The 17,461-nt window shown below is 44.2% G+C and overlaps 1 protein-coding gene across 1 annotated transcript; it reads right to left on the bottom strand.

Moving 5' to 3' along the window:
- Positions 1-4,295: 4,295 nt before the first annotated feature.
- LOC124002481 (LETM1 domain-containing protein LETM2, mitochondrial-like) lies at positions 4,296-16,843 on the bottom strand. The gene is made up of 5 exons (XM_046309899.1): positions 16,487-16,843; positions 6,473-6,592; positions 5,672-5,782; positions 5,320-5,391; positions 4,296-4,955 (listed from the first exon to the last, which is right to left on the bottom strand). Exons 1-5 carry the CDS (start codon positions 16,538-16,540, stop codon positions 4,899-4,901), a joined length of 414 nt encoding a protein of 137 aa, XP_046165855.1. The 5' UTR covers positions 16,541-16,843; the 3' UTR covers positions 4,296-4,898.
- Between the last annotated feature and the right edge of the window lie 618 nt (positions 16,844-17,461).

Here is a 17,461-nt window from a genome sequence, read left to right as displayed (position 1 = left end):
GATGACAAGTGGGGAGAAATCCTTCACTAAAACGGGCTGCATGCGAAGAGCAACTTATGGTCAAGTCTGCCAGTGGGTCCTGACAGCGTGGCGCATTGTCAAAAAATCCACTATCATCAACGGGTTTCGAAAGGCTGTACTGCTGCGTGTTGAAGGGGCAGCATGAGCTCAGCGGGGTATTTGCCTCCGGATGAAAGTGAAGAGAGCGACAATGAAAACGATCCAACATCGGATGAAGCAATTCTGAGGCTATTCATCTCCAACACCGAAGGAGATGACTTCAATGGTTTCAGTGCACAGGAGGAGGAAGATAGTGACCAAGTTCATTTGTTTCAATGTACCGGTAGGCACCTGCGGCTTATAGACATGTGCGGCGTATTTATGTACAAAATACATATTTTTTAATAATTCATTGGGTGCGGTTTATATTCAGGTGCGCTTAATAGTCCAGCAATTACGTTATGTTACAATCCCTGATGACTCTCTAGAAAGAAACGTTCACCATGAGCTCGTCAATTCTATTATCCAGAGACTGAACATTAGTGAGTAATGTACTGGGATGCGGTAGTTTGGTTGGTGTGCATGCCTCCTCAGTCAGACTAGAAGACCACTCTGAGTACCTCTCCTCCGCTGGCATTGTTTTGGGTCGGCCTCAGTTCAATTGACCTGGGGGGGTGTGAACAAAGGGTCCACTTCGGGAAAGTCATATTCCTGGTGGTAATGCTGGTAGTGCTGTTGATTTACTGTCGCTCTGATATCCAATAGTTCTTCCCGGCTGTATGAAATAACACAAATCATTTTCCATGCTAACAACGTAAGAAACATTACATAAAAAAATGAAATACTTTTTGGAAAATGTGGAAAAGTAAAGGGGTGTGAATACTTTTTGAAGGCACTGTATATCAAGGCCTATTAAACTCTCAGTTGACTCTATGCAGAAGATGTCTAGGTTAACCTCCTGCTGGACATACAGTTGAAGTCATACACTTAGGATGGAGACAATAAAACTTGTTTTTCAACCACTCCACAAATTTCTTGTTAACAAACTATAGTTTTGGCAAGTCAGTTAGGACATCTACTTTGTGAATGACACTAGTCAATGTTCCAACAATTGTTTACAGACCGATTATTTCAATTATAATACACTGAATCACAATTCCAGTGGGTCAGAAGTTTACATTTCACTAAATTGACTCTGTCTTCAAACAGCTTGGTCAATTCCAGAAAATTATGTCATGGCTTTAGAAGTTTCTGATAGGCTAATTGACATCATTTGAGTCAATGGGAGGTGTACCTGTGGATGTATCAAGGCCTACCTTCAAACTCAGTGCCTCTTTACTTGACATCATGGGAAAATCAAAAGAAAACAAAGAAAATAAATTGTAGACCTCCACAAGTCTGGTTCATCCTTAGGAGCAATTTCCAAATGCCTTGAGGGTACCACGTCATACCGCTTAGGAAGGAGACGCGTTCTGTCTCCTAGAGATGAACGTACTTTGGTGCGAAAAATGCAAATCAATCCCAGAACAACAGCAAAGGACCTTGTGAAGATGCTGGAGGAAACCGGTAAAAAAGTATCTATATTCACAGTAAAACAAGTCCTATATAGACATAACCTGAAAGGCCGCTCAGCAAGGAAGAAGCCAATGCTCCAAAACTGCCATAAAAATGCCAGACTATGGTTTGCAACTGCACATGGGGACAAAGATCGGACTTTTTGGAGAAATGTCCGATGGTCTGATGGTCTGATAAAACAAACAAAAAACTGTTTGGCCATAATGACTATCATTATGTTTGGAGGAAAAAGGGGGAGGCTTGCAAGCCGAAGAACACCATCCCAACTGTGAAGCACGGGGGTGGCAGCATCATGTTGTGGGGTTGCTTTGCTGCAGGAGGGGCTGGTGCACTTCACAAAATAGATGGCGTCATGAGAAAGGGAAAATTACGTGGATATATTGAAGCAACATCTCAAGACATCAGTCAGGAAGTTAAAGCTTGGTCGCAAATGGGTCTTCCGAATGGACAATGACCCCAAGCATATTTCTAAAGTTTTAGCAAAATGGCTAAAGGACAAAAAAGTCAAGGTATTGGAGTGGCCATCACAAAGCCCTGACCTCAATCCTATAGAAAATTTGTGTGCAGAACTGAAAAAGTGTGTGCGAGCAAGGAGGCCTACAAACTTGACTCAGTTACACCAGCTCTGTCAGGAGGAATGGGAAAAAATTCACCCAACTTATTGTGGGAAGCTTGTGAAAGGCTACCCGCAACATTTGGCCCAAGTTAAACAATTTAAAAGCAATGCTACCAAATACTAATTGAGTGCATGTAAACTTCTGACCCACTGGGAATGTGATGAAAGAAATAAAAGCTGAAATAAATCATTCTCTCCACTATTATTCTGACATTTCACATTCTTAAAATAAAGTGGTGATCTTAACTGACCTAAGACAGGGAATTTTTACTTTGATTAAATGTCAGGAATTGTGAAAACTGAGTTTAAATGTACACTGCTCAAAAAAATAAAGGGAACACTTAAACAACACAATGTAACTCCAAGTCAATCACACTTCTGTGAAATCAAACTGTCCACTTAGGAAGCAACACTGATTGACAATACATTTCACATGCTGTTGTGCAAATGGAATAGACAACAGGTGGAAATTATAGGCAATTAGCAAGACACCCCCAATAAAGCAGTGGTCCTGCAGATGGGGACCACAGACCACTTCTCAGTTCCTATGCTTCCTGGCTGATGTTTTGGTCACTTTTGAATGCTGGCGGTGCTTTCACTCTAGTGGTAGCATGAGACGGAGACTACAACGCACACACGTGGCTCAGGAATTGCAGCTCATCCAGGATGGCACATCAATGCGAGCTGTGGCAAGAAGGTTTGCTGTGTCTGTCAGCGTAGTGTCCAGAACATGTAGGCGCTACCAGGAGACAGGCCAAATTCATCAGGAGACGTGGAGGAGGCCATAGGAGGGCAACAACCCAGCAGCAGGACCGCTACCTCCGCCTTTGTGCAAGGAAGAGCAGGAGGAGCACTGCCAGAGTCCTGCGAAATGACCTCCAGCAGGCCACAAATGTGCATGTGTCTGCTCAAACGGTCAGAAACAGACTCTATGAGGGTGGTATGAGGGCCCGACGTCCACAGGTGGGGGTTGTGCTTTAGCCCAACACCGTGCAGGACGTTTGGCATTTGCCAGAGAACACCAAGATTGGCAAATTCGCCATTGGCGCCCTGTGCTCTTCACAGATGAAAGCAGGTTCACACTGAGCACGTGACAGACGTGACAGAGTCTGGAGACGCCGTGGAGAACGTTCTGCTGCCTGCAACATCCTCCAACATGACCGGTTTGGCAGTGGGTCAGTCATGAGGTGGGGTGGCATTTCTTTGGGGGGCCACACAGCCCTCCATGTGCTCGCCAGAGGTAGCCTGACTACCATTAGGTACCGAGATGAGATCCTCAGATCCCTTGTGAGACCATAGTGTTTGTCAGCAGTTCCTGCAAGAGGAAGGCATTGATGCTATGGACTGGCCCGCCCGTTCCCCAGACCTGAATCCAATTGAGCACATCTGGGACATCATGTCTTGCTCCATCCACCAACGCCACGTTACACCACAGACTGTCCAGGAGTTGGTGGATGCTTTAGTCCAGGTCTGGGAGGGGATCCCTCAGGAGACCATCCGCCACATCATCAGGAGCATGCCCAGGCATTGTAGGGAGGTCATACAGGCACGTGGAGGCCACACACACTACTGAGCCTCATTTTGACTTGTTTTAAGGACATTACATCAAAGTTGGATCAGCCTGTAGTGTGGTTTTCCAAATCCAGACCTCCATGGGTTGATAAATTTGATTTCCATTGATCATTTTTGTGTGATTATGTTGTCAGCACATTCAACTATGTAATGAAAAAAAGTATTTAATAAGAATATTTCATTCAGATCTAGGATGTGTTATTTTAGTGTTCCCTTTATTTTTTTGAGCAGTGTATTTGGCTAAGGTGTATGTAAACTTCCCACTTGAACTGTAGATATGTTTATACATAAATATATGGCTGTGGATATGTATTACTACACTATGTCAATGACCAAAAAGAGGGATCATTTTTCTAAGACCACCATCTAAGAAATGTGTTCTCCAGACAAAGATCCACAATTTACAAAGCCAATCAGTGCAAATCTATTTTTGAGAAGATGTCATTATGTTAATGTCTGAGATTGCTATTTGGAACAGTTGAGTAACAGCATCAAGATGCTTCCTTTAAGACAATAAAGTAGGACATAGGTTTGTTGACTGAAATGGTACTTTTAATATTGCAATTAAACATCTTCCATTTTACTGGAGGCATGTAAGCTTCTTATCGATCAGAAAACTGAAGATTGTACCATTTCTGACTGTAATTCACTTGAGGTAGAAAATCACAAGTTAAAACTTTCTGGAATTCTATACTTGAGATCCCGAGGTATTGAGTTAAATGGAAGCACCTGTTGCCTCAGGCTGAAAATTACATTTAAAAACTAAACACCAAAAAGAAAGAATATATAAAAACTGTTTGACAAAAGGTCTGTTTTTGAGCCCTTGGGGAAGCAGACATTGAGTTGGTGGCTTTCCATAGTTGTAATAATAGGTGAGAAAAAAATTACATTTGACTTCTGACTAACTTAAAATAAATTATACACATCTAAACCTAAAGGGCAATTGGACAAGTGGTTCTCCCCGAATTAAAAGCATTGCCAATTTATCAACTAAACTTTTGACTCCCACATGTTTTAGGCAATTTACAAACTTGGAATTGAATTGCAGAAAGGTTAATAAAATAAATGGGTTGTTTTTATAAGTGAAAGGGGAAAGGGGGGTTGGGATTGCAGCTTCCTTCGGCAGTCTATGCAGCTAGTGAGTGTGGGACCCAGTAGAGTAGGCATTGGCAGCCAACTCAGCACCTTTTGCCTGAAAATGGAGGATAGATAATATGAGCAAAATCGCAAAGAGCTAAGGCAAGTATGTTCTATTCAAGAACCATTAGGTTGACTAGATATTAACAGATGTTAATGAAAATTATCAGTGAGAACAGCAGAAACTCTAAACTTGAAATGTAATGGTATATAACAAATCATTACTTCCAAAAAGAGTAGCTAACATATTGATGCAGCTTTGTGAAATACAACAGATAAGGGTGGACTCTAACCAAAGGGCCATTGCAAAGCCCACTGAATGTCCCTTGGACTTGCCTACCTTCTGCTCCTGTATCACTTTCTTTCCAAAAACTTTGTACACAAAACCATGGAATGAAACATCCCCCACTCAAACTTACATGCATTAACTGAGCTTCTGGTGACGCCATCTTCGATTCCACAATCCTGGCTTTATCCAAAACTCTCTCCACCTGGAGAAAGAAGGGATTCTAAGAATAAGGAAATGTGGGGTGGTGTCAGTGTGTCTGTATGCTTGCACTTTTTGATTTGGGATTTCATTTCCTAATTTGGGAATCAGAAAACGTTACTGCCGCGCAACAAACACTGCTAGGAAGTTCCCCTGGTGTTTTTCTTAGAGAAGAAGCATCCACATCAACAGAAACAATCAATCCCCATCAATAAAGACAGAAATGGACTGAATGGAAGTGGACCCCGTTGACCGTGCAATTTAGAAGTGCGTCCAGCGTGTACCTTCCTGTCCATGATAATGGGGGCAGAGTCCACCAGGACTTCTAGTGACGCAGACACGGGCTTGTCTTTGACAGGGGCCTCGATCTCTGCGGGAGAGGGGGCGGCGACTTGCTGCAGGGAAGAAAAGAGGGGGTCAATTCAATGTTGAATTTAGCCTTCAGTTGCTCGGTCTACTGGTTGATTAGGGCATTGGGTCATTTTAGAGTTAGCAGAAGGAGTGGATGATGCCACAATACAGTTGCGCCTGGTAATGTAGCCATTACATAACTATAGCTCAACACTTTGCCATTGGTCTTATTGTGGCAGATTACTTAGCAACGGTCTACTCTGAGGCATTCTTATCTAGGAAGGTTGTTGAGAGCGTTTACAGGAAAAAAAATACATCTCTAGTTTTGCCTTGTCAGCAACATGACTTGCCATTTTCTCCTCAGGTGAAACATTCTCTTTAAGGAGTCACATGTTTCAGGGCACAGTGTGAACTAAAATAACCATTATAAAACCTTCCAGTACTATTTCCTCCTCTTAGTACACTACTGTCAATCCCAGTTTGTCAGAGAAAAGGAGTGGTCAAGAAAACATTCACAGAAGATGCTTTCTGTAAGTGAAAACTATGTTTATATTGAGGCACCTGCAAAATACGACCCATGTCAGCTTTTTTAACACATAAGACCAATATGAATTCAAAATAAGTTGTTTCTGCGGTCTTTTATGGATGATGCCATCACCCTTTTTTTTTGGCCCTGACCTAAGCGGTTGTATTGATCATAACCCTTGCTATAGTTGCCAACTTCAGACCCTTACCTCCAGTTTGACGATGGGGAGGATGACAGAGGACTTGGAGGTGAGGTCGGTCTGGTACATGGCATGGGACAGCAGCACGAGAGATGGAGGAACATTCTCCTTCAGGTGAAGAGCCAACCACTGACAGAAGAGAGACAGAAGTTATTTCAATTGCTAGAGCATGGTTGTCCCTGGTTGAGGCATGCATTGTCTGTTTTATGTGGTTGTTGTCATCTATGTCATTGAAGATGACAAAAAATAACCCAACAGACCAACGCCTGCAAACTCCTTGAAGTTTGCAGTTGTGTAAAATAAATAAAAAATTACACACACAAACACATGTTCAGTGTGTGTATATATATATATATATATATATATATATATATATATATATATATATATATATATATATATATATATATATATATATATAGATATACAGTGGGGAGAACAAGTATTTGATACACTGCCGATTTTGCAGGTTTTCCTACTTACAAAGCATGTAGGTCTGAACTTTTTATCATAGTTAGACTTATACTCTGACAGACGGAATCTAAAACAACAAAAATCCAGAAAATCACATTGTATCATTTTAAAGTAATTCATTAGCATTTTATTGCATTATATAAGTATTTGATACATCATAAAAGCAGAACCTAATATTTGGAACAGAAACCTTTGTTTGCAATTACAGAGATCATACAGTCCCTCGACTTCTTGGCACTGACGGAAACATGGATCACCACAGACAACACTGCTACTCCTACTGCTCTCTCTTCGTCCGCCCACGTGTTCTCGCACACCCCGAGAGCATCTGGTCAGCGGGGTGGTGGCACCGGGATCCTCATCTCTCCCAAGTGGTCATTCTCTCTTTCTCCCCTTACCCATCTGTCTATCGCCTCCTTTGAATTCCATGCTGTCACAGTTACTAGCCCTTTCAAGCTTAACATCCTTATCATTTATCGCCCTCCAGGTTCCCTCGGAGAGTTCATCAATGAGCTTGATGCCTTGATAAGCTCCTTTCCTGAGGACGGCTCACCTCTCACAGTTCTGGGCGACTTTAACCTCCCCACGTCTACCTTTGACTCTTTCCTCTCTGCCTCCTTCTTTCCACTCCTCTCCTCTTTTGACCTCACCCTCTCACCTTCCCCCCTACTCACAAGGCAGGCAATACGCTCGACCTCATCTTTACTAGATGCTGTTCTTCCACTAACCTCACTGCAACTCCCCTCCAAGTCTCCGACCACTGCCTTGTATCCTTTTCCCTCTCGCTCTCATCCAACACCTCCCACACTGCCCCTACTCGGATGGTATCGCGCCGTCCCAACCTTCGCTCTCTCTCCCCGCTACTCTCTCCTCTTCCATCCTATCATCTCTTCCCTCCGCTCAAACCTTCTCCCACCTATCTCCTGATTCTGCCTCCTCAACCCTCCTCTCCTCCCTCTCTGCATCCCTTGACTCTCTATGTCCCCTATCCTCCAGGCCGGCTCGGTCCTCCCTCCCGCTCCGTGGCTCGATGACTCATTGCGAGCTCACAGAACAGGGCTCCGGGCAGCCGAGCGGAAATGGAGGAAAACCGCCTCCCTGCGGACCTGGCATCCTTTCACTCCCTCCTCTCTACATTTTCCTCCTCTGTCTCTGCTGCTAAAGCCACTTTCTACCACGCTAAATTCCAAGCATCTGCCTCTAACCCTAGGAAGCTCTTTGCCACCTTCTCCTCCCTCCTGAATCCTCCGCCCCCTCCCCCCCCCCTCCTCCCTCTCTGCAGATGACTTCGTCAACCATTTTGAAAAGAAGGTCGACGACATCCGATCCTCGTTTGCTAAGTCAAACGACACCGCTGGTTCTGCTCACACTGCCCTACCCTGTGCTCTGACCTCTTTCTCCCTCTCTCTCCAGATGAAATCTCGCGTCTTGTGACGGCCGGCCGCCCAACAACCTGCCCGCTTGACCCTATCCCCTCCTCTCTTCTCCAGACCATTTCCGGAGACCTTCTCCCTTACCTCACCTCGCTCATCAACTCATCCCTGACCGTTGGCTACGTCCCTTCCGTCTTCAAGAGAGCGAGAGTTGCACCCCTTCTGAAAAAACCTACACTCGATCCCTCCGATGTCAACAATTACAGACCAGTATCCCTTCTTTCTTTTCTCTCCAAAACTCTTGAACGTGCCGTCCTTGGCCAGCTCTCCCGCTATCTCTCTCTGAATGACCTTCTTGATCCAAATCAGTCAGGTTTCAAGACTAGTCATTCAACTGAGACTGCTCTCCTCTGTATCACGGAGGCGCTCCGCACTGCTAAAGCTAACTCTCTCTCCTCTGCTCTCATCCTTCTAGATCTATCGGCTGCCTTCGATACTGTGAACCATCAGATCCTCCTCTCCACCCTCTCCGAGTTGGGCATCTCCGGCGCGGCCCACGCTTGGATTGCGTCCTACCTGACAGGTCGCTCCTACCAGGTGGCGTGGCGAGAATCTGTCTCCTCACCACGCGCTCTCACCACTGGTGTCCCCCAGGGCTCTGTTCTTGGCCCTCTCCTATTCTCGCTATACACCAAGTCACTTGGCTCTGTCATAACCTCACATGGTCTCTCTTATCATTGCTATGCAGACGACACACAATTAATCTTCTCCTTTCCCCTTCTGATGACCAGGTTCGCATCTCTGCATGTCTGGCAGACATATCAGTGTGGATGACGGATCACCACCTCAAGCTGAACCTCGGCAAGACGGAGCTGCTCTTCCTCCCGGGGAAGGACTGCCCGTTCCATGATCTCGCCATCACGGTCGACAACTCCATTGTGTCCTCCTCCCAGAGCGCCAAGAACCTTGGCGTGATCCTGGACAACACCCTGTCGTTCTCAACTAACATCAAGGCGGTGGCCCGTTCCTGTAGGTTCATGCTCTACAACATCCGCAGAGTACGACCCTGCCTCACACAGGAAGCGGCGCAGGTCCTAATCCAGGCACTTGTCATCTCCCGTCTGGATTACTGCAACTCGCTGTTGGCTGGGCTCCCTGCCTGTGCCATTAAACCCTTCAACTCATCCAGAACGCCGCAGCCCGTCTGGTGTTCAACCTTCCCAAGTTCTCTCACGTCACCCCGCTCCTCCGTTCTCTCCACTGGCTTCCAGTTGAAGCTCGCATCCGCTACAAGACCATGGTGCTTGCCTACGGAGCTGTGAGGGGAACGGCACCTCAGTACCTCCAGGCTCTGATCAGGCCCTACACCCAAACAAGGGCACTGCGTTCATCCACCTCTGGCCTGCTCGCCTCCCTACCACTGAGGAAGTACAGCTCCCGCTCAGCCCAGTCAAAACTGTTCGCTGCCCTGGCCCCCCAATGGTGGAACAAACTCCCTCACGACGCCAGGACAGCGGAGTCAATCACCACCTTCCGGAGACACCTGAAACCCCACCTCTTTAAGGAATACCTAGGATAGGTTAAGTAATCCCTCTCACCCCACCCCCCCTAAGTTTTAGATGCACTATTGTTAAGTGACTGTCCCACTGGATGTCATAAGGTGAATGCACCAATTTGTAAGTCGCTCTGGATAAGAGCGTCTGCTAAATGACTTAAATGTAAATGTAAAAATCATACGTTTCCTGTAGTTCTTGACCAGGTTTGCACACACTGCAGCATGGATTTTGGCCCACTCCTCCAAACAGACCTTCTCCAGATCCTTCAGGTTTCAGGGCTGTCGCTGGGCAATATGGACTTTCAGCTCCCTCCAAAGATTTTCTTTTGGGTTCAGGTTTTGAGACTGGCTAGGCCACTCCAGGACCTTGAGATGCTTCTTACGGAGCCACTCCTTAGTTGCCCTGGCTGTGTGTTTCGGGTCGTTGTCATGCTGGAAGACCCAGCCACGACCCATCTTCAATGCTCTTACTGAGGGAAGGAGGTTGTTGGCCAAGATCTTGCGATACATAGCCCCATCCATCCTCCCCTCAATACGGTCCAGTCATCCTGTCCCCTTTGCAGAAAAGCATCCCCAAAGAATGATGTTTCCACCTCCATGCTTCATGGTTGGGATGGTGTTCTTGGGGGTTGTACTCATCCTTCTTCTTCCTCCAAACACGGCAAGTGGAGTTTAGACCAAAAAGCTCTATTTTTGTCTCATTAGACCACATGCCCTTCCTTCTCCCATTCCTCCTCTGGATCATCCAGATGGTTAATAGCAAACTTCAGACGGGCCTGGACATGCGCTGGCTTGAGCAGGGGGGGCCTTGCGTGCGCTGCAGTACTTTAATCCATGACGGCGTAGTGTGTTACTAATGGTTCTTTGAGACTGTGGTCCCAGCTCTCTTCAGGTAATTTACCAGGTCCTGCCGTGTAGTTCTGGGCTGATCCCTCACCTTCCTCATGATCATTGATGCCCCACAAGGTGAGATCTTGCATGGAGCCCCAGACCGAGGGTGATTGACCGTCATCTTGAACTTCTTCCATTTTCTAATAATTGCGCCAACAGTTGTTGCCTTCTCACCAAGCTGCTTGCCTATTGTCCTGTAGCCCATCCCAGCCTTGTGCAGGTGTACAATTTTATCCCTGATGTCCTTACACAGCTCTCTGGTCTTGGCTATTGTGGAGAGGTTGGAGTCTGTTTGATTGAGTGTGTGGACAGGTGTCTTTTACACAGGTAACGAGTTCAAACAGGTGCAGTTAATATTGGTAATGAGTGGAGAACAGGAGGGCTTCTTAAAGAAAAACGAACAGGTCTGTGAGAGACGGAATTCTTGCTGGTTGGTAGGTGATCGAATACTTATGTCATCCAATAAAATGCAAATTAATTACTTAAAAATCATACAATGTGATTTTCTGGATTTTTGTTTTAGATTCCTTCTCTCACAGTTGAAGTGTACCTATGATAAAAATTACAGACCTCTATATGTTTTGTAAGTAGGAGAACCTGCAAAATCAAACACTTATTTTCCACCATAATTTGCAAATAAATTCATTAAAAATCCTACAATGTGATTTTCTGGATTTTTGTTTCCCATTTTGTCTGTCGTAGTTAAAGTGTACATATGATGAAAATTACAGGCCTCTCTCATCTTCTCTCTCATCTTTTTAAGTGGGAGAACATGGTGGCTGACTAAATACTTTTTTTGCCCCACTGTAGGGGCGATTCCATGCCAGCACGGCCCTAGACTATATTGGTATCTCAAACGTACCCTTTTAGATTTAGTTCATTTTTTAGACAGATCATTTTAAAACAATATACACTACAAGTACATCACATACTCTACAAGTACATCAATTTCTATGTATAACATTCATAATTTCTTCAAGCAGCAGAAAAAAAGTATATCCCATCATGAAGGAATAGCGTTGCCTGAATCAACGAGTCTCCATGGTGATGGATAAACTTCAACGGGCAATTGTATCGGGACTCTGGAGTAACTCCCTGGCTATTTTAATTTAATTTAATTCAAATCTGAGTTTGTGTGTTGTAGTGTACCATGACAACTTCAACTATAACGAATACATGCTCTATTGATCTTCACTTGATAAGGAAAGGGTTGCATATAGCTCAGGCTAATGTATGTAGCCTTCCTAACAAAATACATGTGTTTTTTAACTTGGTCAACATAAATAATATTCATATTTTGGCTTTGACCGAAACGCATTTAGATGCATCTGTAAATTATGGGCAAATTAACATTCAAGGATATAGTCTACTGAGAAGGGACAGGAATAGGAATGGTGGGGGTGTAGCACTGTATATTCAGAATCATATACCTTTTAAGAGGAGGGATGATATTAATGTATGTCAAATAGAGGCACTATGGGCTCAAGTACATCTTCCTCACCAGGCACCCATATTGGTAGGATGTGTGTATAGACCACATAGCTCTAAGGTGTCCTATCTGGATGACTTATGTACTGGGTTTGACCAGGCCACAGATACCAACAGAGATGTATTTATCTTGGGTGATTTTAATATAAATTGGAAGGATCACAAAAATGTGAATAGAACAAAATTGACGAGATATGCCAAGAACTGTGGTTTGAAACAAATGGTTAATGATACTACTAGATCTTCAATTAAGTTGGGTCATCGTTCAGACACATGCATTGATCTGATTTTCTGAAATATACCATTGCAATGCTTAAAAGCCAGATCAATGCCAGTGGGCTGGACAGACCATAATATTGTGACCATAACCATGAACACCAAGGTTCCAAAGAACCCCCCCTAGGATTGTGGTCAAAATAAATTTTAAAACATTTAATCATGAGCTATTTCTAAATGATTTGGCTGCTGTACCCTGGGAGCTGATTTATCTAGAGGATGATTTAAATCACGCCGCAGAATGTTTTATTGATTTGCTCACTGAGGTAATGGACCATCACGCCCCTATAAGAAAGAGTACTGTTGGTGCCCGTCCATTTCCATGGATTGATGATGAACTGGGTGAGGCTTTTTCTCAAAGAAATATGGCAAAAGTCTTAGCAGCCAAATCAAAATTAGAAATTGATTAACAGAATTACAGAACATTACATAATTATGTAGTTAAATTGAATCGAAAGAAAAAAAGTCATTTTACAACGATGCGTTTATTGATTTTAAAAACGATTCTAAAAAGGTATGGAACACAGTATGGAAGCATGCGAAACTGTGTCCTATTCCGAAAGACTGCAAAGAACCCATTACTCCTGCCTATAGTCAACCAATTAGTCTATCCCCTACACTCAGTAAGATATTGGAGGGTATTGTGAGCAGACAAATGTGGGAGTACATGGAAAATAATTATCTGATTACAGCCAATCAGCATGCTTATCATAAAAACCATTTCACTACCACTGAATTGGTTGACATGACTGACAAGTGGCTCAATGCTATGGATAATGGCAGGTTTGTGGGTGTACTATTTTTAGATTTCAGTGCAGCATTTGATTTAGTGGATCATGAAATAATTTTGACAAAATGAATGCATTATGGTTTTAAGGAGGTAGCATTGAATTGGGTACAGTCATATCTAACTGACAGGAAACAGACCACCTATATCAATGGTTCATTTTCTTCCCCTCATGTGATAAACTGTGGAATACCGCAGGGCAGCTGCCTTGGGCCACTTCTTTATTTAATATATACCAACAATCTTCCCTATGCCTTAGCTGAAACTAAAGCTTCTATATTTGCAGATGATACTACAATTTATGCAGCAGTTAAAAGGTACAGCAAGCTATACAAGGAGATTTGGAGAATATCAGGGAGTGGGTTTGCCAAAACAAACCTGTTTTAAACATGAAGAAAACCAAAGTTATGTTGGTATTTTCACCTAGGAAAAGGCCAAAACAGCATGGGATACAATTAAGTTTGGGAGGAGTACAAATTGAAGAAGTGGCAGAAACCAAACTATTGGGAGTGCAGCTAGACAACTGCTTATCGTCTCAAATAACTAATCTATGTAAAAGAAAATATGAAAAGAGCATGCATAATCAGTAGGATAGCTAAATATTTGATAAAAATTGAAATAATAATTGAAAAAAACATGCTTATTTTATTTCAGAATATACATCATTTTAAATGGCCAAGTTCTATTCACAACGGTTCAGTTGGTAAGAGACAGACATTCCGTAAATACTAGGAATAGATTGTCCACCATCTATGCGTTATCCAGACAGAAAAGAGAAATAGGCAAAATAACATTTCGATTTAGAGCAATAAAGAAATGGAATAAATTAACTGAGCAAACTAGAAACCTTTCAATTAAACATGTGTCACGTTCTGACCTTAGTTCTTTTGTTATGTCTTTGTTTTAGTATGGTCAGGGCATGAGTTGGGTGGGTTGTCTATGTTCATTTTTCTATGATTTGGTATTTCTGTGTTTGGCCTGGTATGGTTCTCAATCAGAGGCAGCTGTCAATCGTTGTACCTGATTGAGAACCATACTTAGGCAGCCTGTTTTCACCCTTGAGTTGTGGGTGATTATTTTCTGTTGTGTGTCTTCACCAGACAGGACTGTTTTGTTGTTGTTTCGTTCTTTCACTTTGTTGTTTTGTATTTCAGTGTTCCGTTTGATTCATTAAATACATGGCACCAACCCTACGCATGGTGTCCCCGGTTCGCCAGCACAGCCCAGTGCGGTCTATTCCATCTCGCCGCACTGGCCTGGCTATGGGGAGCATCCAGCCAGATAGGGTTGAGCAGGCTCGGTGCTCGAGACCTCCAGTGCGCCTCCACGGTCCGGTCTATCCGGTGCCTCCTCAACACATCATGCCTCCAGTGGCAGGCCTCCACACCAGGCTGTCTCTCCGTCTCCTCCCTACAGGTGCTCCCGTCTGTCCTGAGCTGCCAGAGTCGCCCGTCTGTCCTGAGCTGCCAGAGTCGCCCGTCTGTCCTGAGCTGCCAGAGTCGCCCGTCTGTCCTGAGCTGCCAGAGTCGCCCGTCTGTCCTGAGCTGCCAGAGTCGCCCGTCTGTCCTGAGCTGCCAGAGTCGCCCGTCTGTCCTGAGCTGCCAGAGTCGCCCGTCTGTCCTGAGCTGCCAGAGTCGCCCGTCTGTCCTGAGCTGCCAGAGTCGCCCGTCTGTCCTGAGCTGCCAGAGTCGCCCGTCTGTCCTGAGCTGCCAGAGTCGCCCGTCTGTCCTGAGCTGCCAGAGTCGCCCGTCTGTCCTGAGCTGCCAGAGTCGCCCGTCTGTCCTGAGCTGCCAGAGTCGCCCGTCTGTCCTGAGCTGCCAGAGTCGCCCCGTCTGTCCTGAGCTGCCAGAGTCGCCCGTCTGTCCTGAGCTGCCAGAGTCGCCCGTCTGTCCTGAGCTGCCAGAGTCGCCCGTCTGTCCTGAGCTGCCAGAGTCGCCCGTCTGTCCTGAGCTGCCAGAGTCGCCCGTCTGTCCTGAGCTGCCAGAGTCGCCCGTCTGTCCTGAGCTGCCAGAGTCGCCCGCCAGCCAGGAGCTGCCAGAGCCGTCCGTTACTCCGGTGCTGCCGGAGAGAAGAGGCCACGGAGGCGGGTAAAGAGGCGGGCAAAGACTATGGTGGAGTGGGGTCCATGTCCCGTGCCAGAGCCGCCACCGCGGACAGACACCCACCCCTATAGGTTCAGGTTTTGCAGGCCGGAGATCGTACCTTCACCAGACAGGACTGTTTCGTTGTTGTTTCGTTCTTTCACTTTGTTGTTTTGTATTTCAGTGTTCAGTTTGATTCATGAAATATTAACATCATGAACACATACGATGCTGCACTTTGGTCCTCACCTTCTTCCATCAACAACGGCCGTTACAACATGATTTAAAAACAATTTAAATATAATACATAGAAATGTTGTGGGACTATAGTAGATGAAGAATCACTATTATTTAGATTGAGTATTTATTGGGTCATTGTGTTAGTATATTATGTATGTTTGTAATAGTGTGTTATATGTGTTTGTATTATAAATTGTATTTGAATGTTTAAGGACTTTTGGAAGATTTGTCCAAATGGGGACTAAAAGAGATCCAAATCAAACCCACTCTGAAAATGTGATGTGCTGGATGAAGAGTATATAGTCCCAAAGAATTGTATTTGTTTTGCTAAATTAAAAAGGGTACTTATGGGGTATGAATAAATTAATGTGAATTATTATATTTTTTTCAGAATATAGACATACTACATATTTTAAAGCACACTATTAAGGAGTTTCATGACACCCAGATGGTGTCTATACCATGTATGTTTCACGGATCATAGGGTCTTACAAGAGGCATGTATAGGTCTAAAAAGGGCCTGAAAGGGACACTTTCATCACGATACAAATGTAAAAAGAATGTTAAACACCCTTCCTCCCAATTACGTTTCTATGTGAGAATTGCCAGAACAAATCTGCAATACAAAAAATATATATTTCGGGCCATAACCGAGCAATCGCCCATAGGTGACATACCGGTAGTTGCTCCGCAGCTTTCGACTCCAAATTGGCAACAGTTACACGACTGCAGTGATAGGGCTAATAGTACATAAACAGGCTGACAGCCAGAGAATCACTCCACTCAATTCTCTAACCTTTCCATGAGTATCAATACAGAGGTGTGCATAGAAGGTACCTGTGGATTAAGTTGTTTTACCTTTCTGCGCTCTCTCCTCGTGAGTGGTTGGCCGTGTTGTAACCTCCACACCATCCTCCTTGCGATGTTCGTGTCAATCCCAAGCAACCGACATCCATGATAGTAGTGCTTTAGTTTGTCCGCTACTCTCTGCCCAATTGATTTAGGCGCTACCACTCAGTCTGGGGAATGTTTGGAGTAGGGGCAGCCTGCGAGGATGTGGCAGTGGGGACTGGGACTCTATTCTCTGCTGGGGACGGGGAAGTTTCAGCTAGAGAGGCCTTAACTTCCTTGAACCTTGCGCAGGACTCATGAAGAATGCGAACTGGAACGCAGCCATGGCGCCACCGGTAGTTTGAGGTACATCCGTATAAAATGAGCCTGGGAGCGTGTGATTGTAGGGCAGTGTAGTTAGAGACATCTGATAGGTAGCGAATGCATTCCGTGGATGGGAGAGTGGCACAGTTGGGCCTTTTGGACAATACATAGGATCCCGAACAAAAACATGTCAATTATTAGTCCAATATTGTCAGATTGGCATTGTAAATGCAAATGTATCCAAATATACTAATGAATATATTGGAATAAAACATCAAAATAAATTAAACATGCATAACCAATAAGAAGTAGACAACCAAAACAGGGCTCTACGTTGACTTTTTACTTTAAAAATATATATTTTAAAAAAATTAAACAAGGAGTACCTACGATAAAAAAAATGTAGGCACTCAACAAAGAAATTTAGGAGCACAATGAAAAGTAGAAATACAAGTTTAAATCCTTATTTTTTCTAGGTGCACTGGTGCTCAATGAAAACTGTAGATAAACTGTAGATATAAAAGCATTTTATAACACAACAACATAACGTTTCCTGTTATAGCTAACATAATACAAAACAAAATATAGAGTAATACATATCCGCAGCCATATATTTATGTATAAATATATCTACAGTTGAAGTCGGGAAGTTTACATACACCTTAGCCAAATACATTT

Source organism: Oncorhynchus gorbuscha, linkage group LG18 (assembly GCF_021184085.1).
Source record: "Oncorhynchus gorbuscha isolate QuinsamMale2020 ecotype Even-year linkage group LG18, OgorEven_v1.0, whole genome shotgun sequence".
Lineage (NCBI taxonomy): Eukaryota > Metazoa > Chordata > Actinopteri > Salmoniformes > Salmonidae > Oncorhynchus > Oncorhynchus gorbuscha.
The sequence above is the reverse complement of the archived record's forward strand: the minus strand, read 5'-3'. Positions and strand labels throughout refer to the sequence as shown.